The following is a 21891-nucleotide window of genomic DNA, read 5'->3' as shown; positions in this document are numbered from 1 at the left end:
GAGTGGGTGTGTACGTGTGAGTGTGAGTGGGTGTGTGTGTGAGTGGGTGTGTGTGTGAGTGGGTGTGTACGTGTGTGTGAGTGGGTGTGTACGTGTGAGTGTGTGTGTGTGAGTGGGTGTGTGTGTGAGTGGGTGTGTGTGTGAGTGGGTGTGTACGTGTGTGTGTGTGAGTGGGTGTGTACGTGTGTGCGTGTGTGTGAGTGTGCGCGTGTGTGTGAGATACTCTGCGCTGCAGCGGGCGCGGGCACTTTAAAAGATTCCGCTCAGGTCGCGGCTGCGGTCGCTAGGAGTTTGCGTTCAGAGGCTGAGACCGGCGCTGGGGAGCGGCTGTAACGGGCAGCGGCGGCGGGACATGGGTGAGTGAGTGCGGGCGTGGGCTGTGTGGGTCTGGGGGGGGCGGGGGTACAGGGGGCTGTGGGGCTGTAGCTGTGGGGCTGTGTGGGCGGGGGTACAGGGGGCTGTGGGGCTGTGTGGGCGGGGGGCTAGGGGTACAGGGGGCTGTGGGGCTGTGTGGGCGGGGGGCTGTGGGGCTGTAGCTGTGGGGCTGTGTGGGCGGGGGGCTAGGGGGCTGTGTGGGTCTGGAGTTGTGTGGGCGGGGGGCTGGGGTACAGGGGGCTGTGGGGCTGTGTGGGCGGGGGGCTGGGGTACAGGGGGCTGTGGGTAAGACCGGGGCAACTGCAGTTTGGTGCAAACTTCAAGCAACAGACGGGGACCCGGTCCCCCCTGCCCCCGTCTTCCCGCCCCCCCCCTCCCCCCCTCTCTCCGCACTTGTTAGGGTCTTCCACCTCCTCCCCCTCCCCGTTTCTACTCCCCTAATCTCCGACCCTTCTATCCCGGAACCGCCCGTGTACCCCCCCCCCCCTCTCCTCCCCACCCATACTATCCCACCCCCCTGTGACTGTCGCCCCCCTCGCAAGCGGGGTAACGCTTTCACACAGGTGAATGGAAGGAGCTGCCGGAGGAGGTAGTTGAGGCGGGGACTATGGCAACATTTATGAGACACCTGGACAGGTGCATGGATAGGATTAGAGGGAGATGGGCCAAACATGAGCTTGGATGGGGTATGTTGGTCAGCACGGGCCAGTTGGGCTGAAGGGCCTGTTCCCTGCTGGATGGGTCCATGGCAGCTGGTTTCCTCTCCCTCCACTGGCCTATTGGCTGAGACTCCAACCCTGAAGAAGGGTCTCGGCCCGAAACGTCACCCATTCCTTCTCTCCACAGATGTTGCCTGACCCACTGTGTTACTCCAGCACTCTGTGTCTATCTCCAACCCCTAACCTGGGCAGGGGTCTGTCCCCATCTATACCCGCTGACTCTGGTTGTCACTGTGTATCTGACTGGGTTAGGTTGCCGTGTGTGTGCGAGTGTGTGTGCGAGTGTGTGTGCGAGTGTGTGTGCGCGCGCGTGTGAGCGTGTGTGTGTGCGCGCGAGTGTGTGTGTGTGTGTGTGCGCGAGTGTGTGTGTGAGCGTGTGTGTGTGCGAGTGTGTGTGCGCGCGAGTGTGTGTGCGAGTGTGCGCGCGCGTGTGAGTGCGCGAGTGTGCGTGTGCGTGTGTGTGCGCGAGTGTGTGTGCGAGTGTGTGTATGCGTGTGCGTGTGTGTGTGTGTGTGTGAGCGTGTGTGCGCGCGAGTGTGTGTGTGAGCGTGTGTGCGCGAGTGTGTGTGTGTGCGCGCGTGGGTGTGTGTGTGCGAGTGTGTGTGTGCGAGTGTGTGTGCGAGTGTGTGTGAGCGCGTGTGTGTGTGAGCGCGTGTGTGTGTGTGAGTGTGTGTGTGTGCGAGTGTGTGTGTGTGCGAGTGTGTGTGTGTGCGAGTGTGTGTGCGAGTGTGTGTGCGTGCGTGTGTGAGTGCGTGTGTGAGTGCGTGTGTGAGTGCGAGCGCGTGTGTGTGAGCGCGTGTGTGTGTGCGAGTGTTTGTGTGCGCGAGTGCGCGAGAGTGTGCGCGCGCGAGTGTGTGTGAGCGCGTGTGTGTGTGTGAGCGTGTGTTTGTGTGTGTCTGTGAGTGAGCGTGTGTGCGAGTGTGTGTGAGCGTGTGTGTGTGTGCGTGCGTGCTAGTGTGAGAGTGTGTGTGTGTGTGTGTGTGCCTGTGAGTGAGCGTGTGTGCGAGTGTGTGCGAGTGAGTGCGAGTGAGTGCGTGTGTCTGTCTGTGTGTGCGAGTGAGTGCGTGTGTCTGTCTGTGTGTGAGTGTGTGTGAGTTGCTGGGCCTTTCACTGTTGAACATTGAGCAGTAATGTTGGAACGGGGTTGGAAGTCGACAGCGGCTGGATCTGATCCGGGAACATTCCCAATGGTTTCCGGGATAAATTGTTGCCTTTGTGCGATGCTTTTATTTTCTGTTAATTCCCATCGAGGGGAATAATTGAGACTGGACAAACTGAATGAAGGGATTGTTGTGTGAGTGAGTAACGCAACTGAGGGTTGCAGTTGGCTGAGGTTAACCCTTGTCCAACTGGCCTGGTGCATCCGGAACCAGTGGCGGACTGGCTCTAATAATATTGGTTGCCAGGAAACAAAGGGGGCCCACTTCATCAGGGGCCACTTGATATAGGGGGCCCACTTCATCAGGGGCCACATGCCATCAGGCAAGCTGACACCCTGGCCAGTCTGCCATTGTCCAGAACCATTCCTCAACTTGGGAATGTCCTGAGAGTGGGATTCCCAGTCAATGCTCTCCCAGTTCACCCACCCCCAATAACCTTTGCCCTCTCACCCTGGAGCTATGTTGGACTTTGCCGCCTAGACTTCTACATATGATACGATAACTTGATTTAACCCAGGAGGGAAATTGTTTTGCCGACAGTCATCAAACACAGAGTACATAGAACATGAAATTAAAGTGCTTGGCAGTGGAAAGGTTTGGGGATGTGCAAAGATTGGAGAGGGTGGGGGGGGGGGGGGGGGGGGGGGGGGGGGGGGGGGGGGGGGGGAGAATGTCAGTCTCAGTCTACCCCATGACAGAAGGGGGAGGAGTTGTACAGTTTGATAGCCACAGGGAAGAAGGATCTCCTGTGGCGTTCTGTGCTGCATCTTGGTGGAACCAGTCTGGTGCTGAAGGAGCTCCTCAGGTTGCCCAGTGTGTGATGGAGGGGGCGAGCTGTATTGTCCAGGATGCTCCACAGTTTGAGGAGCATCCTCCCCTCCAAGACCAACCTCCCATGAATCCAACTCCACCCCAGGATGGAGCCGGCCTTCCTGATGAGTTTGTTCATTCTATTGGGCTCCGTGGCCTTTGCCCTGCTGCCCCGGCACACGGCAGTGAAGATGATGGCACTGGCCACCACCCATTGGTAGAACATCTGCAGCATCTCACTGCAGATGTTGAAGGTGTAGAGCCTTCTCTGAAGGTACAGTCGGCTCCGTCCCTTCTTGTACATGTGTCCCGTCTCCCCGCAACCTCCAACCTTCCAGAGAAAGCCATCCTTGTTTGGCCAAACCCTCGCTGAGATAATACTCACCAAGCTGCAGACTCACTACCACACCTCATTCTGTTAGAGGGAGGGAGGAGGGAGGGAGGGAGGAGAGAGGGAGAGTTGGAGGGAGGGAGAGAGAGAGGGAGAGTTGGTGGGAGGGAGGGTGGGAGGGAGGGAGAGTTGGAGGGAGGGAGAGTTGGAGGGAGAGTTGGAGGGTGGGAGGGTGGGAGAGAGGGAGAGTTCACTGTCCTAGTTACAGTCAGCAAACCTCACCCTTGCAGAGATTCCCGTTCCACAGGTTTTCCTGGAACACAAGCTGAGCTTTTACAGCAATTAATGCAAATCCTGGCCGTTCTTTCATTGAGTTGTTGTGATGATGTAGGTCCTTGCCCTGTTCACAGCGAGTGTCAGGGAGGGGAGATTAAACCCTTGCTCATTCCCAAACCCCTGTCCTGCACAGAGTTCAGGTTATCTGTAGATGCCAATGGACTTGTGTCTCTCCATCACATTGAAGGCTGCACAGTGGCGCAGCGGTAGAGTTGCTGCCTCACCGCGCCAGAGAACCGGGTGCTGTCTGTGTGGAGTTTGCACTTCTCTCTGTGACACCGTGGGTTTTCTCCGGGTGCTCCGGTTTCCTCCCACACTCCTAACTAGTGTGCAGGATGTTCGCTGATCAGCACGGACTCGGTGGGCTGAAGGGCCTGTTTCTGCACTGCATCTCGAAACTAAGAGGCTGTTTGGCCCATCTCTCCTGTGCTAGTTCCCAGAGTATCCCCCCCCCCCCCCCCCCCCACATCTCCTCTCCCAAGTGCCCATGAACCTCCAGGGTAATTCTGTGCCAGTTGTCAGAGTGGGGGGGGGGGCCGTTACCCACCCACCCTCACGCCTTTGGGAAACACCAGGGAGAACGTGCAAACGCCACACAGACAGCACCTGAGGCCAGGACCGACCTCTTGTCTCTGGCACTGTGGGGCAGTGGCTCGACCAATGGGAAAGACCAGGGATTGGAGGACAATGTTACGTCGAGTCTGCTCTCTGAACCACCCTTGGCATAGTTGGCAGAGATGCCATCTGAGGCATAGATGGGGTAGAGAGTCACAACCTTTCCCCCAGGGAGGGTATGTCTAACTAGAGGGCGTAGCTACAAGATGAGAGGGGCAAAGATTCATGGTGATGTACGGGGCACGTATTTTACACAGAGGGTGGTGGGTGCCTGGAACGCGCTGCCAGGGGTGGGGGTGGGGGTGGAGGCAGATACGGCTGTGGTGTTTAAGGGGCTTTTGGACAGAAACATGGATATGCAGGGAATGGAGGGACAAGGATCACACACCGGCAGATGAGATTGTTTTAACTTCATGTTTGGCACGGACATTGTGGGCCGAAGGGCCTCTTCCTGTGCTGTACTGATCCATGTTCCCTGTCATTCACAAGCTTGAAAGGGTTCAGAAAAGATTCACGAGGATGTTGCCAGGACTAGAGGGTGTGAACTACAGGGAGAGGTTGAGTAGGCTGGGTCTCTATTCCATGGAGCGCAGGAGGATGAAGGGGTATCTGATAGAGGTGTAGAAAATCATGAGAGGAATAGATCAGGTAGACGCACAGAGTCTCTTGCCCAGAGTAGGGGAATCGAGGACCAGAGGGCATAGGTTCAAGATGAAGGGGAAAAGATTTAATAGGAATCTGAGGGGTAACATTTTCACACAGAGGGTGGTGGGTGTATGGAACAAGCTGCCAGATGAGGTAGTTGAGGTTGGGACTATCCCAACGTTGAAGAAACAGTTAGACAGGTACATGGATAGGACAGGTTTGGAGGGATATGGACCAAACGCAGGCAGGTGGGACTAGTGTAGATGGGACATTGTTGGCCGGTGTTGGTGAGTTGGGCCGAAGGGCCTGTTTTCACTCTGCATCACTCTGTGTGTATCTGTGTGTGTCTCTCTCTCTCTCCGTCTGTGTGTGTGTGTCTCTCTCTGTGTCTCTCTGTGTGTGTGTGTGTCTCTGTGTGTGTCTCTCTCTGTGTGTCTGTGTGTGTGTGTGTGTCTCTGTGTGTGTGTGTCTCTGTGTGTGTGTCTCTGTGTGTGTGTCTCTGTGTGTGTGTCTCTGTGTGTGTGTCTCTGTGTGTGTGTCTCTCTGTGTGTGTCTCTGTGTGTGTGTCTCTGTGTGTGTGTCTCTGTGTGTGTGTGTCTCTGTGTGTGTGTCTCTGTGTGTGTGTCTCTGTGTGTGTGTCTCTGTGTGTGTGTGTGTGTCTGTGTGTGTGTCTCTGTGTGTGTGTCTCTGTGTGTCTCTGTGTGTGTGTGTGTCTCTCTGTGTGTGTGTCTCTGTGTGTGTGTCTCTGTGTGTGTGTCTCTGTGTGTGTGTGTCTGTGTGTGTGTGTCTCTCTGTGTGTGTGTCTCTGTGTGTGTGTGTCTCTCTGTGTGTGTGTCTCTGTGTGTGTGTGTCTCTCTGTGTGTGTGTCTCTCTGTGTGTGTGTCTCTGTGTGTGTGTCTCTGTGTGTGTGTGTGTCTCTGTGTGTGTGTGTCTCTCTGTGTCTCTGTGTCTGTGTGTGTCTCTGTGTGTGTCTCTCTGTGTGTGTGTCTCTCTGTGTGTGTGTCTCTGTGTGTGTGTGTCTCTGTGTGTGTCTCTGTGTGTGTGTCTGTGTGTGTGTGTGTGTGTGTGTGTGTGTCTCTGTGTGTGTGTCTCTGTGTGTGTGTCTCTGTGTGTGTGTGTCTGTGTGTGTGTGTCTCTGTGTGTGTGTGTCTCTGTGTATGTGTGTCTCTCTGTGTGTGTGTCTCTGTGTGTGTGTCTCTGTGTGTGTGTCTCTGTGTGTGTGTCTCTGTGTGTGTGTCTCTGTGTGTGTCTCTCTGTGTGTGTCTCTGTGTGTGTCTCTGTGTGTGTCTCTCTGTGTGTCTCTGTGTGTCTCTGTGTGTGTGTGTGTGTCTCTCTGTGTGTGTCTCTCTCTGTGTCTCTGGGACAGTCCCAGTGGGAGAGGTGGGCATAATATCAGGTTCTGAGTGTGTGAAGCACTACTGAAAACAGTGGGGGAAATCCAACGGGGCAGCCAGCCAGCCTCTGAAGGGGAAGAGTTGAGCAAGGAGCGAGCTCCTAACACCTAGTGAGAAGCTGGTGATGGGGAGCCCGACTCCACTGCTGTTGTGCTGTGTGCCCTTCAGCCCGTAGATCTGTGGCTTCCTTCAGTCTATGGTACTGTACGGGATGGGCATGGATACGGTAGACAGTAGGAAGCTTTCCCCAGGGCAGAAATATCTGAGGACTACAGGGTGGGGGAAGAAGATTAGAGGGGTCCAGAGGAGCTTTCTTTCCCCCAGAAGGTGTTGGAGTGAGGGGGTGGTGGAGACAGACTCACATCTCACAGATATCTGGAGACTAGCTTGGTGCATGTGGCTAGTAAACCGTGGGCAGCACGGACATGTTGGGCCGAAGGGCCTGTTTCTGACTCCAGGTGGTTTCTGAGGGAGAGGTCCAAGATGTGGAGATGAGGGGAAGTACACACAGATCTGGGACTGAGAGACTGCACAGTGGAGGAAGGGAATGATGCCGGCATTAAGGACAATAGGTGTAGGCCCTTCGGCCCCTCGAGCCTGCATTTGGGGCTATCAGCTACAGGGAGAGGTTGCACAGACTTGGACTGTTAACTCTAATGCTGACGGTTTTGGGGAGACCTGTTACAGGTGGGTAAAGTTATCAGAGGTGTAGATAGTGGATTGAGAACCCTTTACCCAGAGTGGGAACATCAACTGCTAGAGAGCACAGCATTAAGATGGCGAGACAATGTTTAGTGGAGATGTGCGGGCACAGAGGGTGGTGGGGACTTGGAACCAGGGGTGGCGGTGGAGGCAGTTACCATGGGGGCGTTTAAGAGGTTTTTAGGTTGGGGGATGGATCGAGTGCAGATTAGTTTAACTCGATATCACATTTGGCACGGACATTGTGGGCCGAAGGGCCTCTTCCTGTTCTGTTCTATGAATGCTAGAAATAGCCAGCCTGCCAGGCAGTGTCTGGATAGAACACCAGTCAGTCAAGTACAGTTCAGTTTATTGTCACGTGTATCGAGGTAGCGGTCAGCAGAAAGACAACACATGATTACAATCGATCCATTCACAGTGTACAGATACATGATAAGTGAATAACGTTTAGTGGTGGCAGTGGGAGTGGGCTGGGGTGCAGTGGGACATGGGTGCGAGCTGCAGTTGCCGTGAGTGGGGGGGGGGGGGTCTCCTGGTGTGGACCCCAGCAGGGGGATTGGATGGGAAGCAGCGTGGTGAGGTGGGGGTGGCTGTGTCCTTGCTGAGTGCCCCCAGTCCCCGTCCCCACTTGCCCCGTGACTGGGTGAGGCGGTGGCTGGTACTGTGCAGAGCCTCACGTTGTCTCTGTCCATCTCTCAATGAGCTGTAGCCTTGGCCACTGGTGAATGGCCCCTTTGTTGATGTCCGGCCCCCCCCCCCCCCCCCTCATGGCCCATTGTTTATTCTGGCCAACAGAGCCATGCTCAGTCCCTGCCCACCCGCCCGCTCGCCTCCACACAGCTCATTGTTCCCATTCACTTAACCTCTTCCACTCAGCCTGCCTGGAGCTCGGGCCATGAACATCCGCCCAGCCAGCTCAGTGCAGGAGCCACAGTATCGCAGCGCTTCCCCTCCCCTCCACCTCACTGCCTTGTCCCCACCAAGTTGTCCTTTGGTTCCTCACCCTCCTGTCTCTCGATTCTCCCGAGTTTCCCCATTGCATGCCCGTGATTCTGATGGATCTCTGCCCAAACCACCCCCCCCCCCCACCCACCTGCCCAAACCACCCCCCCCTCCCCCCAGACGAATCTCCTCTAGTTAGACTTTACTTTAGAGATACAGCGTGAAAACAGGCCCTTCAGCCCATCGAGTCCATGCCAACCAGCAATCATCCCAAACATTAGTGTAGTGTAGAAATACAGCACGGAAACAGGCCTTCGGCCCACCAAGTCCGTGCCAACCAGCGATCCCCGCACACTAACACTATCCAACACACACTAGGGACAATTTACAATTTTTACCAAAGCGAATTAACCTGCAAACCTGCTCGCTTTGGATTGTGGGAGGAAGCCGGAGCACCCGGAAAAAACCCACGCGGTCACAGTGAGAATGTACAAACCCCGTAGTCAGGATCGAACCCGGGTCTCTGGGGCTGGGAGGCAGCAGCTCTACCCGCTGCACCACCGTGACGCCCAAGTCTTTAAAGTTTCTTTCATTCTTTCATTTATTCTTTGAAATTGATTGGTTGAAAAATACAGCATGGAAGCAGGCCCTTCAGCCCATCGAGTCCACGCCAACCACTGATCACCCGTTCACACTAATTCCATAACACTAATTTTCCAATATTTTCGCCACCTCCAATGGGATCCCACCACTGGCCACATTTTCCCAGTTCTCCCACCAGTCTTACTGTGTCCGCCAACATTCTATCTCTGTCCCGCCCCCTCCCCTAACATGTCTGAAGTAGGGTCTCGACCCGAAACGTCACCCATTCCTTCGCTCCATTATGCTGCCTCACCCACTGAGTTACTCCAGCATTTTGTGTCTACCACTGATTTAAACCAGCATCTGCAGTTCTTTCTTACACACGCTGATCCATGCTATTCCCACTCTCTCCGCTATTCCCTACACACTAGGGCCATGACCTACAAACCCGCATGTCTTTGGGCTGTGGGAAGAAGAGCAGTCTGTGAGGGGAGTCTTTACCGTATCTCCACAGTAACGTTGTATCTGCTGTCTGGCCTGCCTTTCACCCCCAGCTTTTTCACATTTTAGTTTAGATTTCCAGCAATTGCCCTTTATTTATACTGCTTTTTGATTTCTCACAATCACATTGATCATGGTCGCACTGCACGGAAACAGGCCCTTCGGCCCAACTCCTCCATGCCGACCAGAATACGTTTCCTGTCCATATCCCTGTCCAAAATGCTGCCACAGTCCCAGCCTCAACTACCTCCCCCTGCAGCTCGTTCCATGCACCCACCACCCTCTGTGTGGAAAGGTTGCCCCTCGGGTTCCATTGAATCGTCCCCCCCCCTCACCTTTACAAGTATGTGCTTGTTTATGCCCCTACTCTGGGCAAGAGACTCTGTGCATTCACCTGATCTATTCCCCTCATGATTTTATACACCTCTATAAGATCACCCCTCACCCTCCTGCGCTCCAAGCCTCCACAACCTCTCCCTATAGCTCAGTCCCTCGTGTCCAGGCAACACTCTTGTAAATCTTCCCAGCTCTCTCTCCAATGTAGCAACATCCTTCATATGCCAGAGTGACCAAGACTGACCACCACCATGGTGAATGTGGCCTCACCGATACCTTGCATATGGTGATCAGACTTGGTCAGATAATCCTACTGTTTGTACACGGCTAGTTTAATGTAAAGGTAGACAACACTGGAGAAACTCAGCGGGACAGGCAGCATCTATGGAGCGAAGGAAATAGGTGACGTTTCGGGTCGAGACCCTTCTTCAGACTGATGTGAGGTGGGGGGGGGCGGGAAGAGGAGAGGAAGAGGCGGAGACAGTGGGCTTTGGGAGAGCTGGGAAGGGGGGGGGGGGTCGGAAAGCAGGAAATTGAAGAAGTCAATGTTCATACCGCTGGGGTGTAAACTACCCAAGGGAAATATGAGGTGCTGCTCCTCCAATTTACGGTGGGCCTCACACTGGCCATGGAGGAGGCCCAGGACAGAAAGGGAGGGGGAGTTGAAGTGCTGAGCCACCGGGAGATCAGGTTGGTTAATGCGGACCGAGCGGAGGTGTTGGGCGAAGCGATCGCCAAGCCTACGTCATTCAGTGTATTACTGTCATGTGTACCGAGGTACAGGGGAAAGCCTTTGTATGCTACCCAGTCAAAGAAAGGCTGGTAAGCAGAGTTTTATGGTATTGATCCAGTGACATGAGTTCCAGCCCCACCCTGGATCCTGGGGCAATGAAGTTTATATATAACTCTAAACCCTGGTCTTTACAAAGCTCGGCCCAGTAATGTTGAAGTGTAGGCGTGTACTGAATTGTTATATAAATCCTGCTCACTGGATTCTCCAGGAAAGATTATCTGCCATCCTAACCCAGTCTGAGCTATATTTGACTATAAACTTTAGATTTTAGTGATACACAGCACAGAAACAGGCCCTTCGGCCCATCACGTCCGTGCCGACCAGCAAACCCCGCACACTAGCACTATCCCACACACTAACCACAATTTACAATTTTGTTTACTGATGCCAAACCTACAAACCTATATGTCTTGACTGTGGGAGGAAACTGGAGCACCCGGAGAAAACCCACGTGGTCACGGGGAGAACGTACAAACTCCGTACAGACAGCACCCGTAGTCAGGATGGAACCCGGGTCTCTGGTGCTGTGAGGCTGCAACTCTACCGCTGCGCCACCGTGCTGCCCCTGTTGTGTTGCCTCAACTATTTAATTAATTTTCTCTGGGATCTGGGAATTGTTGACACGTCTGCTATTTCGTGCCATCACCAATCGCCGCTGAGTTTGCAGCAAGATCTAGATCAGTTGGGAAGGTGGGTTCACAGCAACACCCCAGGTATGGCCAGCAGCGTGATTGATGGCCAGTCTGCATTCAGTGGGCTGAATGGCCTGTTGAGTTACTCCAGCACTCTGTGAAACGTCACCTATCCATGTTCTCCACAGATGCTGCCTGACCCACTGAGTTACTCCAGCACTGTGTGAAACGTCACCTATCCATGTTCTCCACAGATGCTGCCTGACCCGCTGAGTTACTCCAGCACTCTGTGTGGCTAGATTTTATTTGGTCAGCAGCTTGTGAGCTCCACCTGCTGGCCAAGGCTGGTTACTGTTACTCGAGTCACACAGCACGGGAACGGTCCCTCCTGTTAACTCTTTCCCCTCACACCCTAAATCTATGGCCTGTGATGCTTGGTTCCCCTACACTCAGTAAGACTGTGCATTCACCCAATCTATTCCCCTCATGATCTCGTAACATAATCCCTCAGTAGTTGAGGCAGGGACTATTAAGAATAAAGAGTAAGCCATTTAGAACGGAGATGAGGAAACATTTTTTCTCACAGAGAGTGGTGAGTCTGTGGAATTCTCTGCCTCAGAAGGCGGTGGAGGCCGGTTCTCTGGATACTTTCAAGAGAGAGCTAGATAGGGTTCTTAAAGATAGCGGAGTCAGGGGATATGGGGAGAAGGCAGGAACGGGGTACTGATTGTGGATGATCAGCCATGATCACATTGAATGGCGGTGCTGGCTCGAAGGGCCGAATGGCCTCCTCCTGCACTAACAACATTTTGAAAGTCACTTGCACAGGCTCATGGACCGGAGATGTTTAGAGGGGTTTGGGTCAAACTTGCTTAGATGTGTCATCTGGGTCGGCATGGATGAGTTGGGCTGAAGGGCCTGTTTCCGTGCAGTGTGACTAGTGTCATTGGAGTGAGTTGAAGCACCTGGTGGACTGGCCATTGGGCAGTGTTGGGTGGTTCGAGATACCTGCTGCAGGTAGTGCAGATTACAGGAGCCTGGTTACAGCTGCCCAGTGACCTTCACTTTGTGCTTGGCCAAGATTGCTCAAAGCTGTGCTGATACATTGGTCAACTTTCTCATCCATGTCGGACGTTGTTGAGTGAGTGAGTGAGTGTGGAGGCGTGGGAAGAGGTCCATGTTGGCCAGATATGACTGGCATGAAGCAAGGTTGCTATGTCTGTGGGGGCAGGGGGGGGGGGGGCACGGGGGCTGCAGCTGGCAACTATCTTTGCTTCATCGTTGGTTATTTGGGAAGACTGGGGGGTTTTGTCAAGATTTTACAATGACTTTTGGCAACATTTTGCTTTGAGTGAGATCTGTAAATAAATGGACAGCAAGTTGTGGGCTGTTCCTCCAGTGTCCAGTTGCTCGTGATGTTCCAGACCCGGGTCCTGTCTCACACTCACTGTTAGGGTGGGTGTGTATGGGGGTAGAGGGGGGGGAGGGTGGGTGTGTGTATGGGGGTAGAGGGGGGGGAGGGTGGGTGTGTATGGGGGTGGAGGGGGGGAGGGTGGGTGTGTATGGGGGTAGAGGGGGGGGGTGTAGGGGTGGGATATCGCTCCCTGTCTCACTGCCTCTGTCCTGCCCGCAGGTTGCTCCGAGTGCTGTGTGCGTTGCCTCAGGGGAGTGCCCTTTGCGTCTCTCATTGCCACCATGTTGTGCTTCGTGGGGGTGGCTGTGTTCTGCGGCTGTGGGCATGAGGCTCTGGCGGGCACAGAGAAGCTGATTGAGCAGCACTTTGCCCAGAACTTTATGGACTACGCCCTCCTGGTGACCCTGTGAGTATGTTGGCCCCTCCCCCACGCACCAACACTCGCGTTGAGTCTGACGTTCGATTGCCACGTGTGGGCGGCACGGTGACGCGGTGGGTAGTGCTGCTGCTTCACCACACCACAGACCCCGCCCGGTTCCATCCTGACCTGCTGTCTGTGTGGAGTTTGCACGTTCTCCCTGTGACTGCGTGGGTTTCCTGCAGGTGCTCTGGCTTCCCACATCCCAAAGACGTGCGGGTTTGTTGGTGAACTGGACTTGTGTAAATTGCCCCTAGTGTGTAAGGTGTGGATGAGAAATTGGGATCACAGTCTAGTGTGAACAGGTGCCCGACAGCTGGCGTGGACTCAATGGGTCACCATCTTGTCCACGTTGACCCACCTGCCTGCATTTGGCCCACATCCCACACAACCCTTCCCATTCACCTCTCCTTACAAAAGTCTTCTAAAAGTCAGTGTTTTCACCCATGTCAATAGTTCCTTCTGGCCGCTCATTCCGTCTACAGACTATCCCCCCCCCCCTCGAGTGAAAATATTGCCCCCCAAGTCCTGTTAAACCTCTCCCCTTATCTTTCGTTCAGTTAATTATTGCCACTTGTACCCAGATAGTGCGTTGCCTGCTATCCAGTCTGATCGGATAATGCTGGACACAATAGAATCAACCTCACTCCAGTATAATAGGTGGAGCAAAGGGAAAGATACAGAGTGCAGGATATAGTTCTCAGCATTGTAGCGCATCAGTTCAATGTCCACAACGGGGTAGAGGTGAATCGGACAGTACCCTAGCTTATGGAAGGGCCGTTCAGAAGCCGGATAACAGAGGGGAAGAAGCTGTTCCTGAGTCTGGTGGTGCGAGCTTTCAAGCTTCTGTACCTTCTGCCGGACGGGAGCGGGGAGAAGCAATGACTGGAGATCCTTGTGTGGAGATGGCCGGTGGCCAGTGAGCAGGGACGGGGGGACGGGGTAATGTTGCAGCTGCCCGTAACCCCTGGCACAATGAGGGTGGTCTATAACAGTGGGTGTGGGGTAAACATCACTGGCACTGATCCAGCAACAGAGGGCGCGTGGGAGTGTGGGGCGGGACCCCGAGCTCTGGTGACCCCTGGTGACCCCGAGCCCTGGTGACCCCCGGTGACCCCGAGCCCTGGTGACCCCGAGCCCTGGTGACCCCTGTCCCTACAGGGCGTGACCTCCCCAGACTTGACCGTTGCTCTGTGCTGCCCCATAGGGTTCAGGTCTTCCAGTACGTCATCTATGGAACGGCCTCCTTCTTCTTCCTGTACGGCGTGTTGCTCCTGGCCGAGGGATTCTACACCACCAGCGCCGTCAAGGCCCTCTTTGGAGAGTTCAGGACCACCATGTGTGGCCGGTGTGTCAGCGCCACTGTGAGTCCCCACCTCACCCTGACCCCACCCTGACCTCACCCCCACCCTAACATCGCCCCCATACCCTGTCCCCCACCCTGATCTCACCCTGACCTCACCCCCACCCCCTCCGTCCCACCCTGTCTACACCCCCACCCCCCCGCCCTCTCCCCCACTCTCTATGTGTTCCCTGTGATATCTGATACCTCCACCACCACCATCACCCCCCCCCCCCCCCCCCCCCCCCCCATCGCTGGTCTCTTCCCCCTTCGTTCAACACCACCCTTACCCCCTGACAGCCCTCTCTGTCCCCCCCCCCCCCACACTGAGGGACTCCGCTGACCTCTCCTGTTAACCATGCCCCTCTCTGTCCACCCCTTGCCCCCCCCCGTCCCCTCTCTCCCCCTCCACCCCACCCCACCCTCTGTCCTCTCTCCCCCCACATTGAGGGTCTCCATGACCCGCTGCTAACCTCTGCTGTCCCCACAGTTCATCTTGCTGACCCACGGGGTGATGGTGGTGTGGATGGCGGTCTTTGCCCTCTCTGCGCTGCCAGTCTACGTTTACTTCACCATGTGGTCAGCGTGCCAGATGGTCAAGCGGGTGACGGAGAATGGGACCGGCTTCGAGGAGGTGTGCGTCGACGTCCGGCAGTATGGTACGGACCACAAACCCACCGGCAGCGCCCCGATCTCCAGCGCCGTGTGTCATAGAGTCACACCGCACGGACACAGGCCCTTCAGCCCATCTCATCCATGCCCACCCACGTGCCCCATCCTCACCTGCCCCATCTGGCAGGGGCTTTGGGGCAAAGGCAGGAGAATGGGGTCGCTAGGTAAAGATAGATCAGCCATGATTGAATGGCAGAGTAGACTTGATGGGACGAATGGCCTAACTCTGCTCCTTGAGTTTATGAAACTGCCCGTATCCCTCTATGAGGCATGTGGGTTGGCATGGGCAAGTTGGGTTGAAGGGCCTGTTTCCGTGCTCTGTCTCGTCGACTCCAATCCATGTACTTGTCCAAATGTCCTTGAGATGTCGTTCTCGTAGCTGGCTCAACTACCTCCTGTGGCCGCTAGTTCCACACACCCAGCACCTGGGGTTCATTTTGGGACTGATATCTGTGTGGAGTTGGGGTTTGAGATGAGCTGGAGTAAGATTGGATGTGATGTTGTTGATGTGGGCATGGGTGGGTATTGGTCAGGTTGGGTCTGGGGGAGTTCCCCTCGCCATGGGTACCATGTAATCCCGTGCTACCTGCTCCATGGTCAGATAGTCAGCGACTAAACCGTCTCCCCCACCTGGTTTGCCAGGTGAGGAGGGGGCTGTGGACCCCCAGCAGGACCAAAAACAAAACCTGTCACAGGGCGGATGAGCTTCTAGCGAGCCAACGGCCATCCACACTTCAGTAGAAGTTGCGATCACTGTCGTACATAGCATTGTAAGGAATGATGATAAACCACACACACACACACACACACACACACACACACACACACACACACACACACACACACACACACACACACACACACACACACACACACACACACACACACCAACATCCTAGACTTCCAGCAGCGGAAGTCCGCAGGAACTGGAGGACAGAGATGTGTGGTGCGTCCGTTATCTTTGGTCTTTGGTCTTTGCCTCATCACATTGCCAAGATGGTTTAGTCTTCCTACAGAGCTACCAGCCACTAAATAATTGCTGGGTGATGTGTCCAGCTGGTGTTAACACTGCCTCCTCTCCTGCTGCAGGGATCCTGCCCTGGAACGCCAGCCCTGGGAAGATCTGTGGGGCAAACCTGGCCGTTGTCTGCAACACGTCTGACGTAAGTGTTGGCCCAAACTGTGATCACTCCCACACCCAGACGTGTCACATATATACACGGAGAGTTAAACTCTCCCTCCCTCTCCCCACCCCCTCTGTTTGGACCAAGGCTTTGGGCCTACTTTTTAGTTTAGTTTAGAGATACAGCGCGGAAACAGGTCCTTCGGCCTACTGAGTCCGCTCCGTCCAGCCGGGTCCGCTCCGTCTAGCCGAGTCCGCTCCGTCTAGCAGAGTCCGCTCTGTCTAGCCGGGTCCGCTCCGTCCAGCCGAGTCCCCTCCGTCTAGCCGAGTCCCCCCCCCGTCCAGCCGAGTCCCCTCCGTCTAGCCGAGTCCCCCCCCCGTCCAGCCGGGTCAGCTCCGTCTAGCCAAGTCCCCTCCGTCTAGCCGAGTCCGTCCCGTCCAGCAATCCCCGCACATTAACACTATCCAACGCCAACATGGGACAATTTTACATTTATACATTTGTGCCAAGCCGATTAACCTACAAACCTGTACGCCTTTTGGAGTGTGGGAGGAAACCGGAGCACCCGGAGAAAACCCACGCAGGTCAGGGGGAGAACGTGCAAACCCCGTACAGACAGCGCCCGTAGTCAGGAATGATCCCGGGTCTCTGGCGCTGTGAGGCAGCAGCTCTACCCGCTGCGCCGCCGTGCGTTGTGAGTAGGGGAGTTAAACTCTTATGCCTGCTCGCTCCCACTTATACCTCGGCTTTGGGGCCACTTCTCAAAGGTGGTGGGATGGAGCAGAGAAGCTGCACTCGGCACTTCATCTGTTGTGGACACACGGAGTTTGGATTGATTTAAAGATTCAGCGTGGCAACTGGCCCTTCAGCTACAGAGGGGAGGGGGCTACAGAGGGGAGGGGGCTGGGGGCTACAGAGGGGAGGGGGCTACAGAGGGGAGGGGGCTACAGAGGGGAGGGGGCTACAGAGGGGAGGGGGCTGGGGCTTACAGAGGGGAGGGGGTACAGAGGGGAGGGGGCTACTGAGGGGAGGGGGCTGGGGGCTACAGAGGGGGGGTCTACAGAGGGGAGGGGGATGGGGGCTGCAGATGGGGGGGCTACGGAGGAGCTGGGGGCTACGGGGGGGGGGGGGGCTACAGAGGATTTTGAGAAATAATGATATCAATAGAAATATGTTTAGTTTTGTTACTGCAAGCTAAAATTGCTGAAGTCTGCGTGTTACCCAGTTTAATAGATTGATTGCACGTATCAATGGCAGTGATTGCTGCTATGGGTTCCAGCAGTGCCACTTATAGACTGTGTCTCAATAGACAATGGTGTCTGATTATGGCAGGGAGGTCACATGGAAACAGTTATTTTTCTCCACTGATGCTGTTTAATCCAAGACAGATTTTTTTCTGCCTCTCGTTATCCAAAGTAAACTTTTAAAGATGTTCTCTGGTTTCTGATTGAAATCGCATTATATCCAATCGTGTTATAGCAGAACTATCTGCGCCAGTAGGACCTCCAAGATGAATAGAATAGAATAGAATAGCCTTTTATTGTCATCCAGACCGAAGTCTGAACGAAATTTAAGCAGTCATACATACAATACAATACAATAAAAAACAGCAATAAACACATATTAACATCCACCACAGTGAGTCCACCCAACACCTCCTCACTGTGATGGAGGCAAAAGTCTTAGGGCTGCAGTCTCTTCCCTCCTCTTCTCCTTCTGCGCTGAGGCGATACCCCCCGGGCGATGTTAAAACCTGTCCTCGCGGCTCAAACACCGCGGCCCGGGGTAGTCGAAGCTGCCGCTCACCAGACCTGCTGACGCAGCCGCTGGCCCGCGGCTGAACCCCCGGTCTCAGGCCACCGCCGCCAGAACTGCCGTCCCAGCCCCCGGAGCATCGTTCCAGCCCCGAGCCGGATTGCCCTCACGTGAGTACTGCCACCGTCTCAGCCTCGTGCCAGGCCGCCGCTCTCCCTCGCGCCAGGCCGCCCGACTGGGCGCCGCTCCTCCCTCGGGCTGCGGACGCCCCGACCGGGCGCCGCTTCTCCCTCGGGCTGGGCCGCCCCGACCGGGCACCGCTCCTCCCTCGGGCTGGGAACGCCGTACCTCCCCGAGCTCGGCCACTCTGACGGGAGCACCGTTCCTTCCTCGGGCCGGCCGGCCGTCCTCACGGTAGCGTCACAGCCCCTCACGGAAGCCCTGTTCCAGCCCCGAGCCGGGCCGTCCTCACGGGAGCGAGCTCAGTGCGAGTCCTGGCGGGCTCTGCCTCCTGAGCCTCGAGGTCGCCAGCTCCGCCATTAGGCCTCAGCGCAGACGGAGGCAGAGAAGGGGAATACGACAAAAAAGTCGCATTCCCCCGCAGGGAGAGACAGCAAGCCCCGTTTCAACCCCCCCCCCCAAAAAACACAAACTAAAAACCAAAACTAGACTAACCAAAACGAAAATAAACAACCCAAAAAACATAAAACAAACAGGACTGCCGGAGAGCCGCTGCAGCCAGAGCCGCGCCGCCACTAGGACATTGCCACTCCAAGATGTGTTGATGCAGGAAGCATGTTCCCCGTGTCGGGGGAGTCCAGAACCAAGGGTCACACAGTGTAAGAATAAGGGGTCGGCCATTTAGTACTGAGATGAGGAAAAACCTTCTTCACCCAGAGAGTTGTGAATCTGTGGAATTCTCTGCCACAGAAGGTAGTAGAGGCCAATTCACTGGATGTTTTCAAAAAGGAGTTAGACTTAGCTCTTGGGGCTAACAGAATCCAGGGATATGGGGAGAAGGCAGGAACGTGGTACTGATTGTGGATGATCAGCCATTAAATGGGGGTGCTAGCTCGAAGGGCCGAATGGCCTCTTCCTGCATCTATGTTTCTGTGTCCCTAACTCTGTGAATGGAAGAGACAGTTAGTGATGGACGTTCCTCTCACAGAGTTTGGTGTTTTGTTCCCTTCATTGGACATTGAGTGGTGTGTCTGTGTTTTGCTGCAGTTGGAGTTGACCTATCACCTCTTCATCGCAACCTTCGCAGGAGCTGCAGCTACAACCATCGCATTGGTAAGTTGCAGCAGGGAGATGCACTGGTGGTGGGGGTGGGGGGAGGGGGAGAGGGAGGGCGAGGGGGGAGGAAGGGGAGGGGGAGAGGAGGGGAGGGGGATAGAGAAGGTGGTTGGGAGGTGGAGAGGAAAGGGAGGGGGGAGGAGAGTGCGGGGGAAGGGGAGGTGGGGGAGGGGGAGGTGGGGGAGGGGGGAGGAGAGTGCGGGGGGTGGGGAGGTGGGTGGGGAGGGAGGGGGGCGGCTGTGATGGAGTTTCCCGCAGTATGGACAGACTGAATCCAAGTGTACAGCAACACTCGTCACACCAGAGCCACAAGTCTGCAGGAGAAGGCCACTCGGCCCCTCCATCCTACCCCACCATTCTGTGATCGCAGCTGATCCAATGTTCCTCTAGGGTCGTGGCCACATGGAGGGGTCGGACACACTTGGGATTGTTTTCTCAGCATCGCAGGTTGCGGGGAGACATGACCGTATATGGAGGCATGTGATGGGGTCGACAGTCACAACCTTTTTCCCAGAGACACTTACAGCAAATCTGCAACTAGACTTGAACCACCGAGGGAGAAGGTTGGTGAATGGGATAGGTAGAGGTGCCCAGATGGGCTGAGGGGCCTGTTTCTGTGCTCTGTGACTTTGAATTGTTGTCCTTGAGTTGGTTGCATTGGGTTTCACGAACTTTAACGTGTTTTATTTATTTTCCTTCCAACCTCTCTCTCCCCCCCCCTCCCCCACCCCCACCCCCACCCACCCCCCACTCCCACACCCACCCCCCACCCCACCCCCACCCCCACCCTCTCCCCTCCACCAGCTCACATACATGATGGCTGCCACCTATAACTACGCTGTTCTGAAGTTTCTCAGCCGGGACAACTGTTGCACCAAGTTCTAACCCGCCTGCACCCCCCCTCACTGCCCCCCCCCCTCACTGCCCCCCTCCTCTGCACAACGTAATGGGGAAAGCTCTCTGCTCTGTGTGGTGCTTCCTGATGTCTGATGTGCGGCCTAACACCATGGTTCCTGTAACTCCACTCACCCGGGACAGTGGACTAGACACCTTGCCTCTAACAATGGAGCACTTCTAACCACTGGTGTAGCATTAAAACAAGAACCCTGTGCATTCTAACACAATGCAGAGACAAGCGTGACAACAGAATGTCGGACTAGTTATTGGTAAATGTGCTTTGTACGTGATGGTGGATTCTGCTTTCTGACCAGATTAACCTGTCTATCACCGCGGTGACCCCTGGTCACCACTGACAATAAAGCCATGGGCATGGCGAGAGCTGATGACGAATCTGTGCTTTGTGTTACTGTCCTGATTATGGTTCCAGGGCCTAACTCATCCATGCCAGCCAAGATGGCCCACCATCCATCATCCTCTGTGTGAAAAGGATGCCCCTCAGGTTCCTCGTAAATCTTTCCTCTCTCACCTTCATCCTAACACATTTGGTTCTTGTCTAGGGAGGAACTGCAGATGCTGGTTTAAACCAAAGACAGACACAAGGGGCTGGAGTAACTCAGCGGGTCAGGCAGCACCTCTGGAGAAAAGGAAATCTGAAGAAGGGTCTTGACCCAAAACATCACCTGTTCTTTTTCTCCACAGATGCTGCCTGACCCACTGAGTTACTCCAGCACACTGTGAAATGTCACCTATCCATGTTCTCCACAGATGCTGCCTGACCCGCTGAGTTACTCCAGCACTCTGTGTCTGTCCTCTGGTATTTGATTCCTCTACTCTGGGCATCCACCCCATCAAGCTTCTGTCCCCAGTTTGTCCCAACCAATGTCCCATCAGTGGTCAGTAGGTCCCCGTTTTCGACCTCAATCTTGTAATGCAATCTTCTGTCCATGGCCGCCCCTGGACATCACCCGCCCCATGACATCACCCGCCCCATGACATCACCCGCCCCATGACATCACCCGCCCCATGACATCACCCGCCCCATGACATCACCCGCCCCATGACATCACCCGCCCCATGACATCACCCGCCCCATGACATCACCCGCCCCATGACATCACCCGCCCCATGACATCACCCGCCCCATGACATCACCCGCCCCATGACATCACCCGCCCCATGACATCACCCGCCCCATGACATCACCCGCCCCTGGACATCACCCGCCCCATGACATCACCTGGACATCACCCGCCCCATGACATCACCTGAACATCACCTGCCCCATGACATCACCCGCCCCATGACATCACCCGCCCCATGACATCACCCGCCCCATGACATCACCTGCCCCATGACATCACCTGGACATCACCTGCCCCATGACATCACCTGAACATCACCTGCCCCATGACATCACCTGCTCGTGTGATCGAGGCCCAGTCATAGCTGCAATATTTACTTAATTATGTTGGCTCCTTATCCTGTGAACCTGGTCATTGACTATTTCTTGAAGGTTTTCAGTATCTCCTTCAGGAAGACGGACACGGAATACTTGTGAAAATTCCCTGCCTCTGCCTTCTTCCCCAACTGGAGTGAGAGCTCCAGCCCACATCCTGGGCCAGGAGTGGTGATGGTGCGGTGCGTTCATGGTTCTCCTCCCCGCTGGCTCTGAGCTGGAACAGCAGCTGGTGGCGATGGGCCGGGTGGCCTTTGTTCACCGGTTGAGGGAGACTCGTTTACCGTGAGCCGGTGTCTCAGTGGCTCCTGGTGACGGCAACTCTTGCATTTCCAGCCATGGCCTCGTGACTTGGAACCAGGAGATGGGGAGACTGTTGTTAGGGTTGGGTCCAGGTGTGGATCGGATGGGCATCGCTCATTGAAGGTGGGGGCTTTGGGTGAGTGAGGAGGGGGTACCTCACACTGGGGAACGTGTCCTCTATGTTCCTCCCACTGTAGTTGGAGAGGCCAGTTATGTACTTGGTCTGTAGTGGTGGTGTGGGACCCAAGTGTTCACTGTCTCTACACTGGTACTGTCATTGGTCATGTGGCTGTGGAGGCCACGTCAGTGGATATATGTATGGCAGAGATAGATAGATT

The 21891-nt window shown here is 55.3% G+C and overlaps 1 protein-coding gene across 1 annotated transcript; it reads left to right on the top strand.

Moving 5' to 3' along the window:
- Positions 1-243: 243 nt before the first annotated feature.
- Positions 244-20184, top strand: LOC116979276 (proteolipid protein DM alpha). Its single transcript, XM_033030890.1, has 7 exons — positions 244-356; positions 12507-12693; positions 13913-14069; positions 14538-14706; positions 15809-15882; positions 18826-18891; positions 19699-20184. The coding sequence occupies exons 1-7, from the start codon at positions 353-355 to the stop codon at positions 19777-19779; spliced, it is 738 nt and encodes a 245-aa protein (XP_032886781.1). The 5' UTR covers positions 244-352; the 3' UTR covers positions 19780-20184.
- The last annotated feature ends 1707 nt before the right edge of the window (positions 20185-21891 follow it).

Source organism: Amblyraja radiata, chromosome 12, assembly GCF_010909765.2.
Source record: "Amblyraja radiata isolate CabotCenter1 chromosome 12, sAmbRad1.1.pri, whole genome shotgun sequence".
In the NCBI taxonomy this organism is placed as follows: Eukaryota; Metazoa; Chordata; class Chondrichthyes; order Rajiformes; family Rajidae; genus Amblyraja; species Amblyraja radiata.
Note: the sequence above shows the minus strand (reverse complement) of the source record. Positions and strands in the feature narration are given on the sequence as shown.